This window comes from Pristiophorus japonicus, chromosome 4 (genome assembly GCF_044704955.1).
Source record: "Pristiophorus japonicus isolate sPriJap1 chromosome 4, sPriJap1.hap1, whole genome shotgun sequence".
Lineage (NCBI taxonomy): Eukaryota > Metazoa > Chordata > Chondrichthyes > Pristiophoridae > Pristiophorus > Pristiophorus japonicus.
Window position 1 is genome coordinate 58,556,393 of NC_091980.1, and position 19,084 is coordinate 58,575,476.

Below are 19,084 nucleotides of genomic sequence, written 5' to 3' on the forward strand. Positions count from 1 at the left end.
TGCACCTGCATGCCAACTTTCAATGACTGATGTACCATGACATCCAGGTCTCATTGCACCTCCCCTTTTCCTAATCTGTCACCATTCAGATAATATTCTTCCTTCCTGTTTTTGACACCAAAGTGGATAACCTCACATTTATCTATATTATACTGCATCTGCCATACATTTGCCCACTCACCTAACCTGTCTAAGTCACCCTGCAGCCTCTTGGCATTCTCCTCACAGCTCACACTGCCACCCAGCTTAGTGTCATCTGCAAACTTGGAGATATTACATTCAATTCCTTTGTCTAAATCATTAATGTACATTGCAAATAGCTGGGGTCCCAGGACTGAACCTTGCAGTATCCCACTAGTCACTGCCTGCCATTCTGAAAATGATCCATTTACTCCTACACTTTGCTTCCTGTCTGCCAACCAGTTCTCTATACATGTCAATACATTACCCCCAATACCGTGCTTTAATTTTGCAAAATAATTTCTCGTGTGGGACCTTGTCAAAAGCCCTTTGAAAGTCCAAATACACCACATCCACTGGTTTTCCCTTGTCCACACTACCACTTACATAGAAACATAGAAAATAGGTGCAGGATTAGGCCATTCAGCCCTTCGAGCTTGCACCACCATTCAATAAGATCATGGCTGATCATTCACCTCAGTACCCCTTTTCTGCTTTATCTCCATACTCTTGATCCCTTTACCTGTTAGGGCCATATCTAACTCCCTCTTGAATATATCTGGCATCGACAACTCTCTGCAGTAGGGAATTCCACAGGTTAACAACTCTCTGAGTAAAGAAGTTTCTCCTCATCTCAGTCCTAAACGGCTTACCCCTTATCCTTAGACTGTGTCCTCTGGTTCTGGACTTCCCCAACATCAGGAACATTCTTCCTGCATCTAACCTGACCAGTCCCGTCAGAATTTTATATGTTTCTATGAGATCCCCTCTCATCCTTCTAAACTCCAGTGAATAAAGGCCCAGTCGATCCAATCTCTCCTCATATGTCAGTCCAGCCATCCCTGGAATCAGTCTGGTGAACCTTCGCTGCACTCTCTCAATAGCAAGAACGTCCTTCCTCAGATTAGGAGACCAAAACTGAACACAATATTCCAGGTGAGACCTCACCAAGGCCCTGTACAACTGCAGTAAGACCTCCCTGCTCCTATACTCAAAACCCCTAGCTATGAAGGCCAACATACCATTTGCCTTCTTCACCGCCTGCTGTGCCTGCATGCCAGCTTTCAATGATTGATGTACCATGACACCCAGGTCTCATTGCACCTCCCCTTTTCCTAATCTGCCGCCATTCAGATAATATTCTGCCTTCGTATTTTTTCCCCCAAAGTGGATAACCTCACATTTATCCACATTATTCTGCATCTGCCATGCATTTGCCTATTCACCTAACCTGTCCAAGTCACCCTGAGGCCTCTTAACATCCTCCTCATAGCTCACACCGCCACCCAGCTTACTGTCATCTGCAAACTTAGAGATATTACACTCAATTCCTTCATCTAAATCATTAATGTATATTGTAAATAGCTGGGGTCCCAGCACTGAGCCCTGCGGCAGCACACTAGTCACTGCCTGCCATTCTGAAAAGGACCCATTCATCCCGACTCTCTGCTTCCTGTTGGCCAACCAGTTCTCTATCCACGTCAATACATTACCCCCAATAACATGTGCTTTAATTTTGCACACCAATCTCTTGTGTGGGACCATATCAAAAGCCTTTTAAAAGTCCAAATACACCACTGGTTCTCCCTTCTCCACTCTACTAGTTACATCCTCAAAAAATTCCAGAAGCTTTGTCAAGCATGATTTCCCTTTCATAAATCCATGCTGGTTTGGACCGATCTTGTCACTGCTTTCCAAATGCATTGCTATTTCATCTTTAGTAATTGATTCCAACATTTTCCCCACTACTGATGTCAGGCTAACCGATCTATAATTCCCCATTTTCTCTCTCCCTCTCTTTTTAAAAAGGGGTATTACATTAGCTACCCTCCAGTCCATAGGAACTGATCCAAAGTCTAAAGAATGTTGGAAAATGACCACCAATGCATCCACTATTTCTAGGGCCACTTCCTTAAGTATTCTGGGATGCAGACTATCAGGCCCTGGAGATTTATTGGCCTTCAATCCCAACAATTTCCCTAACACAATTTCCTGACTAATAAGGATTTCCTTCAGTTCCTCCTTCTCGCTAGATCCTCGGTCCCCTAGTATTTCTGGAAGGTTATTTGTGTCTTCCTTAGTGAAGACAGAACCAAAGTATCTGTTCAATTGGTCTGCCATTTCATTGTTCCCCATTATAAATTCACCTGATTCTGACTACAAGCGACCTATATTTGTCTTCACTAATCTTTTTCTCTTCACATATTTATAGAAGCTTTTGCAGTCAGTTTTTATCTTCCCTGCAAACTTACTCTCATACTCTATTTCCCCCCTCCTAATTAAACCTTTTGTCCTCCTCTGCTGAATTCTAAATTTCTCTCAGTCCTCAGGTTTGCTGCTTTTTTTGGCCAATTTATATGCCTCTTCCTTTGATTTAACACTATCCCTAATTTCCCTTGTTAGCCATGGTTGAGCCATCTTCCCCGTTTTATTTTTACGCCAAACAGTGATGTACAATTGTTGAAGTTCATCCATGTGATCTTTAAATGTCTGCCATTGCCTATCCTCTGTCAACCCTTTAAGTATCATTCGCCAGTCTATCCTAGCCAATTCACGTCTCATACCATCAAAGTTACCTTTCTTTAAGTTCAGGACCCTCGTCTCTGAATTAACTGTGTCACTCTCCACCTTAATGAAGAATTCTACCATATTATGGTCACTCTTCCCCAAGGGGCCTCGCACAACAAGATTGCTAATTAACTGACGAATAGACAGATTTTTGAATGTTAAGGGTGTCAAGGGTTATGGGGAGCGAGCTAGGAAGTGGAGTTGAGGCCAAGATCAGATCAGCCATGATCTTATTGAATGGCGGAGCATGCTCGAAGGGCCAAATAGCCTACTCCTGCTCCTATTTCTTATTATCACAAGTCTCCATTTTAATCTGACCATCTCACTGCCAGAACACATAAACAATGGTTGAAACAAGACCATTGCAGAATATAGGAAGCCAGCCAAATTGATATTATCCAATCAGGCTTTCAACACTCCAGATTAAAGCAGTACTTTCACACTTGGCCTGTTTCTTTGAAGAAGATCCAGCTTCCTTTTGAACAGGCAAGTAATTGGAATATTAGTTATTGCTATCACTCAAGTGGATGGGTTGTGAACACCAGCACCTTTGCTGTCTGGAGAGTCACTTACTAGGTCAGACATGGAACAAAGCTGACTGGATTTTTTTTTATCTGGCATGCCAATTCCTTCATAGTTGCAGCAACCACAGTCAATTAATTCCATTTACTCCACAGTGGCAAACGTGTGTACATTATTTCAATAGCCTGAGATATTAATAAAAACAAACATGATCTGATTACATTATGATTCAAGCAGTCCTATTAATTGAGCTGGGCTTCCTCCTCTTGAAACTAACAGCTTTTTCTTATATTTATGTAATTTGTCTCTTCTCCACACAGAGACAAAATAATTATTTTTGTAAGGCAGCTGACACAGTTGTATTGTAAGTTCATATGACATACACAATGAAGTGTAGGAAAAGACCAGCTGGTCCATCAATCCTGTCCCACATTCATGATGGCTGGAGCATTATGACTAGGCACTTCCTAGCCCTCCATCCCTGTAATCTCCTGGGAGAGGCAATAAAACAGAGAAAAAGCCAGGGCTAATAAAGGGAAAAAATACTTTGGAAAATTCCTCTCCAACACCCTCAGGTAATCAAATATGGTCCAGGAGATCACATAGACCATGTGTTATAAAAACATAAGAACATAAGAAATAGGAGCAGGAGTAGGCCATATGGCTCCTTGAGCCTGCTCTGCCATTCAATAAGATCATGGCTGATCTGATCATGGACTCAGCTCCACTTCCCTGCCCGTTCCCCATAACCCCTTATCCCCTTATTGTTTAAGAAACTGTCGATTTCTGTCTTAAATTTATTCAATGTCCCAGTTTCCACAACTCCCTGAGACAGCAAATTCCACAGATTTACAACCCTCTGAGAGAAGAAATTTCTCCTCATCTCAGTTTTAAATGGGCGGCCCCTTATTCTAAGATCATGCCCTCTAGTTCTAGTCTCCCCCATCAGCGGAAACATCTTGCCAAGCCCCCTCATAGTTTTATACGTTTCGATAAGATCAGCTCTCATTCTTCTGAATTCCAATGAGTAGAGGCCCAACCTACTCAACCTTTCTTCATAAGTCAACCACCTCATCTCCGGAATCAACCTAGTGAACCTTCTCTGAACTGCCTCCAAAGCAAGTATATATGGAAACCAAAATTGCACGCAGTATTCCAGGTGTGGCCTCACCAATACCCTATACAGCTGTAGCAAGAGTTCTCTGGTTTTATACTCCATTCCCTTTGCAATAAAGGCCAAGATACCATTGGCCTTCCTGATCACTTGCTGCACCTGCATACTATCCTTTTGTGTTTCATGCACAAGTACCCCCAGGTCCCGCTGTACTACAGCACTTTGCAATCTTTCTCCATTTAAATAATAACTTGCTCTATGATTTTTTTTCTGCCCAAGTGCATGACCTCGCACTTTCCAACATTATACTCCATCTGCCAAATTATTGCCCACTCAGTTAGCCTGTCTAGGTACTTTTGCAGATTTTTTGTGTCCTCCTCACACATTGCTTTTCCTCCCACCTTTGTATCGCCAGCAAACTTGGCTACGTTACACTCAGTCCCTTCTTCCAAGTCGTTAATATCGAATGTAAATAGTTGGGGTCCCAGCACTGATCCCTGCGGCACCCCACTAATTACTGGTTGCCAACCAGAGAATGAACCACTTATCCCAACTCTCTGTTTACTGTTTGTTAGCCAATCCTCTATCCATGCTAATATATTACCCAACCCCATGAACTTTTATCTTATGCAGTAACCTTTTATGTGGCACCTTGTCAAATGCCTTCTGGATGTCCAAATACACCACATCCACTGGTTCCCTTTTATCCACCCTGTTTGTTACATGCTCAAAGAATTCCAACAAACATGACTTCCCCTTCATAAATCCATGCTGACTCTGCCTGACCGAATTTTGCTTTTCCAAATGTCTTGCGACTGCTTCTTTAATAATGGACTCCAACATTTTCCCAACGACAGATGTTAGGCTATAGTTTCCTTCTTTTTGTCTGCCTCCTTTTTTAAATAGGGGCGTCACATTTGCAGTTTTCTAATTTGCTGGGACCTCCCCAGAATCCAGGGAATTTTGGTAAATTACCTGAAAAGCCACTTATCTCTGCCCCAGTGAAGAACCGATTCAGCTCTCTCTTGAAGGCGTGCCGAGAGCCAGGACCCACTGTCCCAGCCAGCAGCACATTACAGAGGCTCATTACTCTGGCAAAATATGTTTGCCTATCCAAAATTTCATATGGAACTGACGTTACATTGAAATGTTATAATATGGAGGATTGAGTGCCTGTAATACATCAGTATTATGTTATAGACATTGGGATGTTGGATGCACCAAATCAGCGCCAATTACTTTGTGAACCACAGGTGGAATCAGCGGCTCTAATGGTAACTCACAATATGAACTTACATTTTCAAGTGCTGGCAATGGTGGAAGAACCAAACATTAGCCATGCTGCAGTAATGTGGCACCACCTCATTTCTGTATGACTCAGTCCTAGACTACATGAGATGTAGGACTGTCCTATATATCCTCTGAGCCATCAGAAAAGCTCCACCCTAAACATTATTACATTTTCTAGTTAATTAAGACAATCTGTATATTGTGAAAATACTTAATCCCAAATGTTTACTATTTAAAAATGCACAGTGATTTGGTGCAAAATATAGTCTAAAATGAACTATCTAAAATAGTTTTGAAATCATGAGAGCAGATTTTTGTTACTAATATACAACATACCACTATTTCCTGATTGGAAGGGAAACAGCATTTACCTAAAGATAGTTATCACAATGATTATGGAATATTATTTATATGTCAGAATATATATTGTAATTATTTGTTCAAGATGGATGCCAGCATTGGCTCAGTGGCAGCACTTTCACCTCTGAGACAAAACGTCATGAGTTCAAGTCTCACTCCAGATATTTGAACATATAATCTTGGCTGACACTTCAGTGCAGTACTAAGGTAGTGCTGCACTGCTAGAGATGATTTCTTTCAGATGAGATGTTATGATGCAATTGTGAAACTATTCTGAGGTAGGGACTAAGGCATACTGTTAGGAGGGAGACTAAAGTCTCCATGTCTAAGACTAGCTATTTATCCTTGGGGCGAATAGGGATGTTAAGGCATCATAGCCTATCAGAGTTATAGCCAGGAAATGCACGATATGCAAATGTCTACATGTTCTATCCCATAGGATGGCAAATGGCAATCTAGTGATGCAATGGCTGATTTGCTGCCTCTAAAAATCTGTCTGGAAAATTTCTGCCACTCCACTCTTCAATGATCTTTCATACTTGACATTGATGCTTTGCTCTGGAAGCAGACTTATGGCTTTTTGGTCATGCACTAGATCAGGAATTCCTGCCTGCAGCAAAAAATCTGCTCCCAGAGCATAAACAACAGTGTCAGGTTCAAACTGTAGCTGAGACCAGCAATAAGAAAAACTTCAATGAGGAAGAGTGTCTCTGTGAACTAGTAAGGGGGTTAGAGGGCAAAAGTGCTTCTGTGAACTGAAGGCATTTCGAGGTGAAAGAGTTCCTCTCTGAACTGGGAGGTGGGTAGAGAAGCACAACTGTCTGAAGTGGGGTTTGGAGGACAAAACTGCCTCGGTGAAGGGGAGATTAACTATTCAAGTAGCTTTGGGGAAAGTAATGTTCAGATGATTGTTTTTCTTGCAATGTCTTTAGATTTTAAATAAATCAATTTAGAAATTAAAGAAATGAACCAAAATGTACCATTCTAATGTAAATGTACATTTTCCATGTGACCATGTCCCCAGATGGCCCTAGAAATATATGTGCCAGTGGGCGAGTGGGGTGAGAAAGGACCGTTTGGAAACAATATGTAGAATTCTAAGTGTGTTGCCTTAGACTCTGGGCCCAACCCCATCCCGTTCTTCCTTGCTATCCTACAGCAGGTGCACTTTCCAACAAGGAGAAAGTAGATACCAGTCAGGAGCAGAATTCCTGGCTGATTCTTGTGTACTACGTTGGTCAATAGATACTGAGGACAATTGCAATGGCCTACTTCTGTCCCAGCTTACATCAACTATTTCACCATTTACCAGTGAGGTATCCTGAAACCTTCATGCATTGCGAGGCACATTCTGTATGTATTGGTAAATTCTGTGTTTAAAATTCTTCAACATTGATACATCATTTGTTTGTTAATTTGTTGCAATATAACAAGATGGCAACTACCATCAAGGGCTAAATACATTCAGTTTGTTTATTATATGCTACTGAAAGATTTTTTTTAAACACAAAAATAAATAGTTGACGATTATCTTTTATTAAAATGACGGTTCATGGAAACAGTTTTTTTAATTGAAGTGTTCACAAATACTAATAAACGGTGAACATGATAAAAGTTTTAAATTTGATCAATAATATAACTAGCGCGTGAAATACTTGGAGGGGAAATGCCATCGCCTCTGTCACAGCTATTGCTGTATTTTAAAGAAAGATATGTCTTTATATTTTAATTTCTATTTCTGTATTTACATCACCGTTGCGGCACACGCATGTTGAAAAAGTTTACATATATTATAGATCACAGTGCATACAAAGGGAATGCCAAATATTTGTAAAATATATCAGAAACTAAGATGCATTTTGCAAATAAATCAAACCCATTAACGGACAAAAGAAAGAAAAATAATTAGTCGGTTCATAATAAATAGAAAACATCAGTAACAGAAAGAAAATCCAGTTAGCGATTTAAAAAAAAAATCAGTGAATGGTTGATCCTCAGTTTTTTCACGCTTTTGTTTCTGCCGTCTTGAAGAGGCTGGGTCCCTCGGGTCCCTGGGGATCCCCGTGCCTCTGGCTGACCTTGCTCCTATAAGGACAGGGCTGAATTTCAGACCCTGGGGGCTGTTGCAGACAAAAGGCCGGGTCCAGGCGGGCAGGTGCAGGGACTCGATCGGAAATGTTCACTGCTGAATGGAGCAGGACCTTTCTCTCTAAACTAGCATTGCATTTCACCATACCGGAGAGCTTTCTTCAAAACCAACCTTCCTTCCCCCCGGAGATACCTCAATATTCCTATCTTAACAATAATTACTTGTTGAAGATCCGCACCTTTCTTTTTATTGTCGTTACTGATTAACAGTCTGCAAACGTAAGGAATTCCTTACCATGCAATGTTCAAATGTACGTTTCTATCCCATTTCAGTTGTGTACATTTGGGCTGTGGATTAAAAATAACCAATAAATAATCCAAACCGTCAGAATAAAAAAAAACAAAGAAAGAATTTAAGAAAAAAATCGGCTGCAATAAAATCTCAGTACATTAAGTTCGATCTAGTTTGGCAAATAAAAGGATAACGGTTAAGTATAGGGACAGCTGCCACCAACTCTTTCAATATATTTACCATCTCCTGTACACATATGAATCTAGTACTGCCCGGGAACCGATTTCAATAAATGTGACTTTTAGTATAGGTGAGGGGAAGAGTGAGCAGAAACATACATTGCCTCCTCCCGAGATTCAATGTGATGCTGAACCGTAAATTGGAAGGATCCAGGTTAGATCATCTTAACTGGGTTGGATGGTAACTCTATAATTGGCCTCAATTTCCCCAAGCTACTGAGGGAGAAAATCAGCTCGAATTGGGCATTCCATTGCTATCCAGCGCCCCCTGCTGGAAAATGTCGATGTAGGGTGGGGGCATAAATGTTCTGACCTTTTATCTCCCCACCGCCACCTTCCCAGCCATGTCCAATAGCCTGTAAACATTGCTGGAAATACTCAGCGGGTCAGGCAGCGCCTGTGGAGAGAGAAACAGAGTTAACGTTTCAGGTCGATGACCTTTCGTCAGGCCATTGACCTGAAACATTAACTCTGTATCTATCTCCACAGATGCTGCCTGACCTGCTGAGTATTTTCAGCATATTCTGTTTTATTTCAGATATCCAACATCCGCAGTATTTTGCTTTTGCAGCCTGAAAACATTTATTGTCCAGTCTCATACATGACGAGGTACATGAGGACTGTCAGCACCTTGGAACCATACTATGGTACTGGTTATCATTTTCAACGGTAGAGAGAAGAGGAGAACGCTCAGATCCTGCTTTGTTTGGCAGTGCAATACTTGTATATCGATCAATAAAATCCATGCTTCAATGCAGCACAAATTGGAAAGCTTAGGATGTCCTGAAAAGTTTGGGCCAGTGCCACGGTTTTAAAAAGTGTCCGCGCCCCTATAAGTGAGGGTTAACGCACACTTCAAAAAAATCTATTTTTTCAAAAAGCTTTCATTTGCATTCATTTGTATCTTGGCTTTTCTACTTGTTTGCGTAATACCGCAGATTTGCAAAGCAATTAAGAATTGGTTCACCAAACTGCAATCTCACTACACTTTCACAATGTCTGACAAACGGCCATGTGTGCGATTTAATGTGACAAAGACATCAGTGAGTGTTGCCTTGGTCCCAAACTTCTTGTTTTACAACCCTTCAGGACCAGCATCATTATTAACTACATCGACGCTACCTATCATTGGCCGTGTCAAAGAACAAACGTAAGTAAAGCACTCCAGTCTAAACTAACGTCCAATTGTCCTTTTCATTGCAACAAATAATGTTACTATCGAACCATTGTGCCAGGCAATATATATATACATCGAGTTTTAGGCTAAATTATTACAGCTCCTGTTGAATACAATTGCAAATGTAGGCAGCCCGGCTTCGGAAAGTTTACAGTACGTTAAAATGTCTTGACAGATACATAGCCCTTATGGAGTACCCAGAGTATACTTATCATTGACTGCAAGACTCAGGGTTTATATTTTTCACGTCGGTCGTTTTGCAGATACTGTTGTAACAAATAAAAGGACAACATTCACTCAAAGTGTATGTGACCATCGGGATTTGTTTTCTCACCTGTACCGTTTCTAGTTTTAAAATGATTACTGGTTGTCGAGTCAAAGTTACGTCAATCATTCATATTATCAAATAAAACAGGAAGTAGTAGTGCTTTTGAACACAGATTGCTGACTTCATTCGCACAGTGCGTGTTTGTTTTGTTCCGGACTGTGATATCGGTTTAAGTCGATAGGTTCCATCCACGTGGTTGTTTTTGTCCTCCCCTTGGCGATGTTGTGCTGTCAGCCCTTCCCCAATTGAGATAGATGATGCCGTGTTATTGGAATTAGATTTTTTTTTTATCCTCCCGAGGCAGCTAAAGCCCCTGTTCTATCGCAGACACGTGCATATACAACAGGATTGTCTGTACCACCTGGCTTGATCACAAATACAGGATTTAGCTAAAAGAAGTACTCGGAGCGAAACAGCCCATCCCCGGGGTATCGGCAGTGTATATCCAGGCTACTGGCTTAATCACACAAACTCGAGGTTATCAAAGAAATGAACGCTTCAGGTTTTAACACGTTCATTATTCAAAAAAATATATTATAATATAAAATGCTTTAAAGTAAAATCTAGTGCTCCTTTGCAACAGAGAGCCGATAAAAGCAGTGATTTTTAAACATTTTTCTTTTATCTAATTTATATTTTTACTTTCCCCTGGGGGGTGATTTTTTTGTGAAGTTCTTTAGCCATGCTCTTGTGTTTCCTCCCTCAAAGACAACGCTACCACTTTCCCCTCATCCCCTGAGCATTCATTGTCAGTCAAGTGGTCTCTCGTGTGACTGACTGCCTCGGAGTTTGTATAAATTCAGTTTGGATGACAGCTTGAAGTGGGCGTTTCTCTTGTTTATATCCCGATGGTTTTTAAAGGTCTGATCTAATCCACATTTTCCCATGACACTATAAAGTTGTATTTTTTTTTAAACTGTCGAAGAATATCAACTAGTAGAACTGAGGCCCCATTTTCAACTAGTTTGGTCCATTTTACATGTTTAGATCTCAGAGTAAGTTTTGATTATTTGTTAGTCAATTGCAGAACGAAAGGTCGATACTTGTCCAGTGAACATTCTCCAATGTTGTATAGTTTACAAATCTAAGAGGTTATACAACATTTATTGAGTGTTCACCGTAAGATATTTTTAAAAATGAACTATTTATGCAGATTTTATTCCAAAAATGCCCAACTCAATATTTCAGCTCACAGAATGCCTGAAATTCCCCCAATTTGAATTACGGTGTGTTTTTAAAACCAGAAGGAACAGACACGAAGTAATTTGTAAAAACGTTAAAATTTTATTCACAAAAAAGTGTATAAGAACCAAAGCATTAAATTTGGGATGAATACATAATAGAATAAACTCTTTATATACAAAAAATACATCTTCATATGAATGCTTCTTCTTGAATAAATAACACATGGGCATCGTGCCCAGATAGGTCTGAAACCCATGTCCAATGGCCGAGACTCTCAGAACAGCGCCGGAGGTCGGGATCCATAATGCATGAACCCCGCTTCTTGTCTCCTTTCTCTGTCCCTTTCATCCTATTGTCAGGGCGTTCAAACTAAATTTCCACGCTCATTTTTCTTCATTAGGACTTTACAAATTGTAAAGCTGACTTTTCACCTCGTCTGCGGCAACAAATCTCTGTCTCTTTTTTAACCCTAAATCGCATTAAACAGAGGCTGATGTCTATTCTGTGACGATAGACAAAGAAAGCTTTTGTGGAAATCAGAAAAGTGCACAGAGGGAAAAGGCTTAAGACGGTTTGAAAGAGGTGACAGCTCTTTAGAGCGCTGCTAATCATTATCACTTGTAACCTCAGCATTTGAAAGAAACAGCAAATTGTCAAAATGTTCTTTTTGCGTTGCTATTCTATCTAAGTACTACCAATATATAATAATATATATATAAAACAATATTCTACTGGTCATCACTGAGTGACAATTGTTGAAAAAGTCGATTTATGCAATTTTAAGGCATAGATGTGAAACAGTCATTTGTGGGTTTCGGTGTTAGTTCCCTCAGTGGTAATCATTGAAACAGGACACCTCATTGAGGAAATCTTTCTGTATTGTGCGGAATGCGAAGATGCTGTCTGATTGTCTTTTATATGCATAGTCCTCAGAGGTGGAGGGACTGGCTGGACTCGAAGTGCAAGTGGTTGCAGATGATGGGGATGGTGTTGTCACCCAGGATTCTGCATCACTGCCTGGGCTGGGAGGATCGATGGTTTTCAGATACCCGGGCAGCATCACTTGCTTCCGGCTGCCGTCCACGCACTGATCGGCCAGCCTCAGGGTTTCAGACAGAGCCCAGATATAATTGTGAGCAAATCGCAGCGTTTCTATCTTTGTTAGTTTGGCGTCGTCGGGAAAAGTCGGCAAGACGCCGCGGAGGTCATCCAGGGCCGAATTCAGGTTGTGCATCCTGTTCCTCTCTCGGTCGTTGGCTTTGGTCCTCCGGCTCCTCTTTACCAAATGGACGCCGGATTGAGACTTTGCTTTCGATCGGCCTCTCGCTTTGCGCTTCTTGTCTCTCGGGTCCTCTGACCGCTCTAGGTCTGAGCCAGGTGACTGCCCAGCGAGGAGCTCTGCCGAGGGGGTGCTAACTGACGATGAGGGTGATGCAGTTATGAAACTTGCACTATCTTCTTCATCTGTCAGTGGGAAGGAGAGCTCGCTGTTTTCATAGTCAGAATATGTGCAGTCCATCCTGCAGAGAGAAAAAAAACCTCATGAGCAATCAGTTAATATGCTTTATTTTCAATTAATATGCTTATAGTGTTTTTTAAACTGGCATTTCAAACATTCAATGGAAAGTTCAAATAAAACGCAACACAGTGAAATATGCCCTAATGCTTACGTTGAAGACAGAATCAACAGTGGCGAAGATGCAAGATCCAGCGAATTTGGGGACGTTCCTCCTGTTGCAATTATTTCTTCTAACGACACGCGACTTCAGTTGTTTTCTTCTGATCTCGGTGCAATCAGCTCGTGTGAGCAGCTAGTTTGGCACACGACTAAATAAAACGGTTTATATACGCTTTGAAACAATAACCCCCCACCCCCGAAAAAAAGAATGAATACATCAGGTCTGCCCCGTGCCACGCTCCCTCTGATTAACATAATCTTTGTCTCTCTCTCCACCCCCCCCCCCCCCCCCCCCAGCACTGGCGGCGTCCCCGGGAGCGTGCCTTTAATTAATGCACTGTCCAGCCCACCAATGTGAGGAGCAATTGGGATCTGTGGCACGCGAAATGGGCCAATGAGAATTGGCGCCTGCACCGCCGCCACGCGATCCCGGGCCCCGCCCCGGGTGAGGTTCATTAGTCCGGGACCGAGAGCCCTGATTAACCCCGCGGGTCAGGCACGCTCCGCCGGCTTGCAGCCTCCACCACACAGAGAGAGGCAGCGACTGGTACAGTGCCGCGCACAGACCTGAAATAAAAGTGTGCATTTAATAAACACATGTAGCCCGATTTACCCCGAGTGCTTCGCCGAAACATTTACTTGTGATTTCGGTTCTTGAACTTTGCAGCATGTGTGAGACAGAGTAGATGTTCGCTGTCTATAAATGGTCGCAGATTTAATCGGGTTCGGACGAAGTGCATCACTGCGCCAGTGATCAATGAATAGATATTTACTGGAGGCATTGGCTTTTAAAATTTAGGCAGCTTTATGTTGATTTACTTTTAAGTATACTACATATTGATAAAAATAATCTGGCTAGCTACATTCGGTAAAGCTGTCGGGGCTTCTTGTTACATTACCCATCCGCTCGGATTTGTTAGTAAAATGTTTGTTTGTACTTTGTTCGGTTAAATGTAATGTGCGTTTTCATTAGACACATATTTCACGAATATTAACGTGGGTTTACACATTCCGAACACTTCTATTGTAACCCTTTATGGTTTAAAAAAAATGAGCTAAAATGTTTCCACAGCGAAAATCTACTTTAGAGCATTCACTATCAGCGTGACTGTGCGAGAATCTCGATCAATAATTGTCCCTGCACTGAGAAAGAAATGAAAGTGGCAATATGTATTCTATGTAATGTTGCTGTGATTTGCCCCGATATCCCTATAATAGTTCAGGAGATATATGACTGATGGGGAATTCGGGGTTCACCGTGGCTTATTTTCCAGAGACACTCGATCAGATTCGTGTGTGGAGTTGGCCGGGATAGAATGACGAGAAATAAAAAAACCCCACTTCGGCTAGATGTAACAGTGTCATTGTGCAGCATGTTGGTTTATATGGTCTGGGGTTCAAGGGACATTTCTGTGTGTTTGGGCTCAGCGACACTGCTCAGAACCACAGGCCAGCAGGGGCAAAACAAGAGCAAACAGCATCACAATCGAAAATCTCAAAAAATGCCTTGGGTCGAAAACCCCAAACTCCAGTGTTAGAATGGCAATACACGCATTTTAGATTTTGCAAACAGTCTACATGATCCAGAACTTGGGTAACTCTTGTAAATTGGTTTCCATTTTGGCAAAACTACACTAAATAATAATATAAAAGAATATTCAGCTTAGCTTTAAAACCAGGCGTTTCTTGTGAAATTAGGGATCAACTCAATATTCAGAGTAAGTAAACCTTCGCGGAAATATTCTGTTGGATTGGGTTTATTCCCAAATCAGTACCTGTGTGAACAGTGATTAATTCAGTCGGTGTAGTGAAAGGTATACAAGGATACACTGAATGTTCCCACTTTTTATTTTTGGGGGCCACTTTTTGGTATTGTTCACGAAGTGGTACACTTGGGTGTGCCCACTATTTGGTATCGTCTATTAAAGGGTGTGCCCACTTTTTGATATCATGCATTGAACGGTATACTTGAGTGTGTCCAATTTTCATTAGCAGAACCTGAGGTCCTGTCATGAAAACATAAGATGACAAATCGAAAAAGGTTATGGTCATAGAGAAACCATAATCTAATGAAGATGACAAGGTTCTGGTGTAGTTACTGTAAGAAAGAGTTATATTCTATTACAGTATGTGTTTTGTGACCAGACCTAGAAGTTATTGTTAGCGATATTAGAAGACCAACATATAAAGGGAGAGATATACCCTGCTAATACTGTATCATTTCTTGGCTAAAAAATATAATGGTATAACAAGAAACAAGAACAAGTATGTTATTTTTTAAACAGATTACCCAATAATAGTTTGCCACAACCTACACGATTTAAAGTTGTTGGTCCAGATTGTGGCGTACATTCTCTCATATGAAGTAGTGTAGACATCAGAAAATCTCAGCATATATATTTAAAAACCCATTCCAAAATGCTAGAAAGTACTCCAAATCAAATGGCAAAAGGCAAAATGTTCTGGGGTGAAGAGCATACCTCCAGATTCCAGAAGGGAGCAAATCCCTCACATTACGGGCAGAATTGTCTAATTCTAAACCTGCCATTACATCACTGGCCACACACTCTTTTACACTTGAACCGTATCATGCATTTAAATCGAGTACACGGCCCGGCTAAACGCGTGCACCTGTCGGATAACCCAGCCGCGTGAATAAGACCTTAATGCTTATTTTCCCATAACCCTGCCCTCTCATAACGGACAATTACAGGAGCAGCAGCTGTATAGCAGCCAGCCTTGTCGTCGCTTAAAAACTCGTTATAAATTAACTTGGAATATGAAACGTTTATTTTAAAAATGAAACATTTCAGCAAGATGTTTTCGAAGAATGTTGTTGATTGGGAATTCCAAGTTCGTCGTATGACAGAAGAAGAGCTATTAACTGTCTTCCCCGATAAATTACTTCGGCACCCTTGCTGCGAAAGATTCCACTGTGATCTACAGCTTGGGTCTGATAGGTGCTTCGCATCTGCCGTCGAAAATGGAGATAAAAGAAAGAACCTGCATTTATATAGCACCTATCAACACCTGAGGACCTTCCTAAACACTTTACAGACAATGAAATACTTTTTGAAGTGTAGTCCCTGTTATAAAGTCTTCTTAGGCGGTCCCTCGTATTTAGGATAACTTACTTCCACACCAAAAAGGGATGAGTTTGCAGATATTTCAATGAAGGACCTGATATTCCAGGTCAGAACTGCATATTAAAGGGTGGAAGATGCCTGTGCATGTTTTTTTTAATGTGTGGTGACCGTTGCACACCAGCCACCACATGGGTTTGACAGAGCTAGGTCTTGGTCCAGTGGCAAGGATTAACTAAGACGGCTGGAGACCAGCTCTGCTGCAAGGACCCAGTGTGCACACATATCGCAGTGTGTGTTGGCCCATGCTGCCCCAAGGCCCACTCCTCTGCTGAGTCCCGAACTCACACCTCTCCTGGGCCCCGATCATGTTGCTCTACAAACTCTCACCGCTCCTTTGCCCCGACCTCGCCGCTCCTGCTGTACCTGCCCACACTCCAATCAATGACCTGGATTTTGGTGACGTCCAACCCAGTCACCCTCTTCACAGCTGTCGCTCTCCTGCACCAGCTCGCGTTACTCATTGAAGTGGCATGCTACCACGCTGGTTCCAGGGCTGCTCGCCGCATTGCCCTTGAGAAGGAGGTGAGCTGCCTTCTTGAGCTGCTATAGTCTGTGTGGTGAGGATACTCCCACAGTACTGACTTTGTCACAGTGGTTTTTTACAACTAAGTGAATACAGTCACACCCCAAAGGAAAGCAGAGGTTCAGGAAAGGGAAGATGTGAATGTTAGGGAGCTAACAGGCAAGTTCCTGGCAGAGTCACGAGCTGTTATCTCCCGTCCGGACCAGTGGGTGAGAATGAAGTTCAGCAGCATTGCTCCTACTTTAGTCTGAACCATTCACTGTCTTTACTGTAAGAAGTAGTCTGCAGCCACTGAACTCCTGTCTCACTATCGCAGACTTTTCAGACAAAGTAAACACCCTGACCAGTACGAGCACTTACAGCAACACGGTTAGTTCCAGGTTCTCCTCAATTGGAGTGGACATCAATTTCCTCAAATTCTTCATCGGAATATTGATGATCGTGGAATTAGAATTGTCCTCTTGAATTGGAAAATTGCCAATGTCACTCCATTATTGAAGAAGGATGGGAGAGAGAAGACAGACTTATTGGTGTGGTCGCTGATTTCTGGTTCAAGAATCGCGAGTGGTGATGCCGCATTTGGATGGGTGATATTTGTGGCCATCTTTATCTTCTACCTGCTGAGCCTGACTCCTAAACTCCCAATGGTGCCTTGGACTCATGTGCTGCTGTTTTTTAACTTTAGTGCTACAATTCTGTACTTAACTGCCTTCATTACCATTGCATCTTCTGTTGATCCAACATCTATTAAAAGGTCTTACAAATACTGTACAATAATAGAGCAGCTGCTGCGAAACAAACCTTGTTGGACAGGATTAGTGTCTGTGGGACCTCATTCTCAACCTCTCCATGTCACCGCTACCCAGTTGTAATGTTGGAAAGGCGGCAACCACTATGCGCAGAGCAAGCTCCCACAAAAAGGAATGTGATAATGATCACATAATCTGTTTAGTGATGCTGGTGAAGTGATAAATATTGGCCAGGACACGGGGAGAACTCCCCTGCTCTCCTTCGAAATAGCGCCTCTGAATCTTTTATGTCGACCTAAGAGGGCAGACAGAGCCTCAGTTTAACCTATTATCTGAAAGACAGCACTTCGGTACTTCCTTAGTACTGCACTGAAGTGCCAGCATAGATTATATGCTCAAGTCTCTGGAATGGTACTATGAACCTAAAACCTCTGACTCAGAGACAAGAGTGCTACTACTGAGCCATGGTTGGCATTTAACAGAAAGAAGTGATCTCCCATTTAGCATCGCTGTGAAGCGGGAATTGTTTGGCAGTGGCACTAAAATAATAAATGAGTGCACTCTTAATATTAATGTTAAGCAGAAACGGGTTCGCACCAATGCTAAAGTTGTAATCTGAACAAATCTAGAGACTTGCATTTATATAGCACCTTATCCTGTTTTTCGAAAAATCCATAAGTATTATAATGATTTACTTTGAAATAGAGGGACTGTTGCTATGTAGGCAAATGTAGCAATCAATTTGCACACAGCCAAATCCCACAAACAGCAATTGGATTAATGACCAATCAATGTGCTTTTGGTGTATTGGTTCAGGGAGGAATCTTGGCCAGGATACAAGGAGAACTTCTTATGCTTCTGCAAACAGTGCCAGAGGATGGTTACAGCCAGAACTACAGCAACAAGCAAATAGAACCTTACTTAAATATTTCATCCAATCTGCAACAATGCAGTTCCCTCCCTTAGTACTACACTGGAGTGTCAGCCTAGATAATATGCTCAAATCCTGAGTGAGACCTGAACCCAGAACCTTTCAACTCAGAGAGCAATAATTCCAACAGCTGAGTTAGACTGATGTGTAAAAGATTCTCAGCATACTCTGTAAGGTGATTATACTGAAGATAACACAATGCCCTGTTACCAACATGCTTAATATTATTGCCTTGTTGATGGCACTTGTTGCAACAAATATTCTCTTATTTTTTAATAAAGGCAACTTGAAGGAGATTAATTGGTGCAGTGAATGAGATGGAGTCGGTATACAGACACACTTCAACTATACTTCATTGGCTGTAAAGCGCTTTGGGAAGTGATGAGGATGTGAAAGGCGCTATATAAATGTGATTTTTGTTTTCTTTCTTTCACTTATAGGATCTGGGTTTAAAAACAGCAGATTTGCAGCATCATATCCTTTATTTCTGTTGTTTGTAAGAACCCTATGTGAATGCGTTGGGACAATTTCAACTATTTCTGGTGGAATGGCCCACATTATAAATTTGCTGAAAATTTGGAATTACATTGTCAACTGTATTTAAAGGAACTAAATAAATACCAACACAGCAGTGTAGTGGCAGAATATATTGGAACACTAACATGCTATTATAGAGACAATCATTTATATTCATAACTATCAAATGAATTTCCC

The 19,084-nt window shown here is 41.6% G+C and overlaps 1 protein-coding gene across 1 annotated transcript; it reads right to left on the reverse strand.

Moving 5' to 3' along the window:
- Positions 1 to 12,172: 12,172 nt before the first annotated feature.
- On the reverse strand, positions 12,173 to 12,862 carry neurog1 (neurogenin 1). Its single transcript, XM_070877220.1, has one exon. The coding sequence runs from the start codon at positions 12,860 to 12,862 to the stop codon at positions 12,173 to 12,175; it is 690 nt and encodes a 229-aa protein (XP_070733321.1).
- Between the last annotated feature and the right edge of the window lie 6,222 nt (positions 12,863 to 19,084).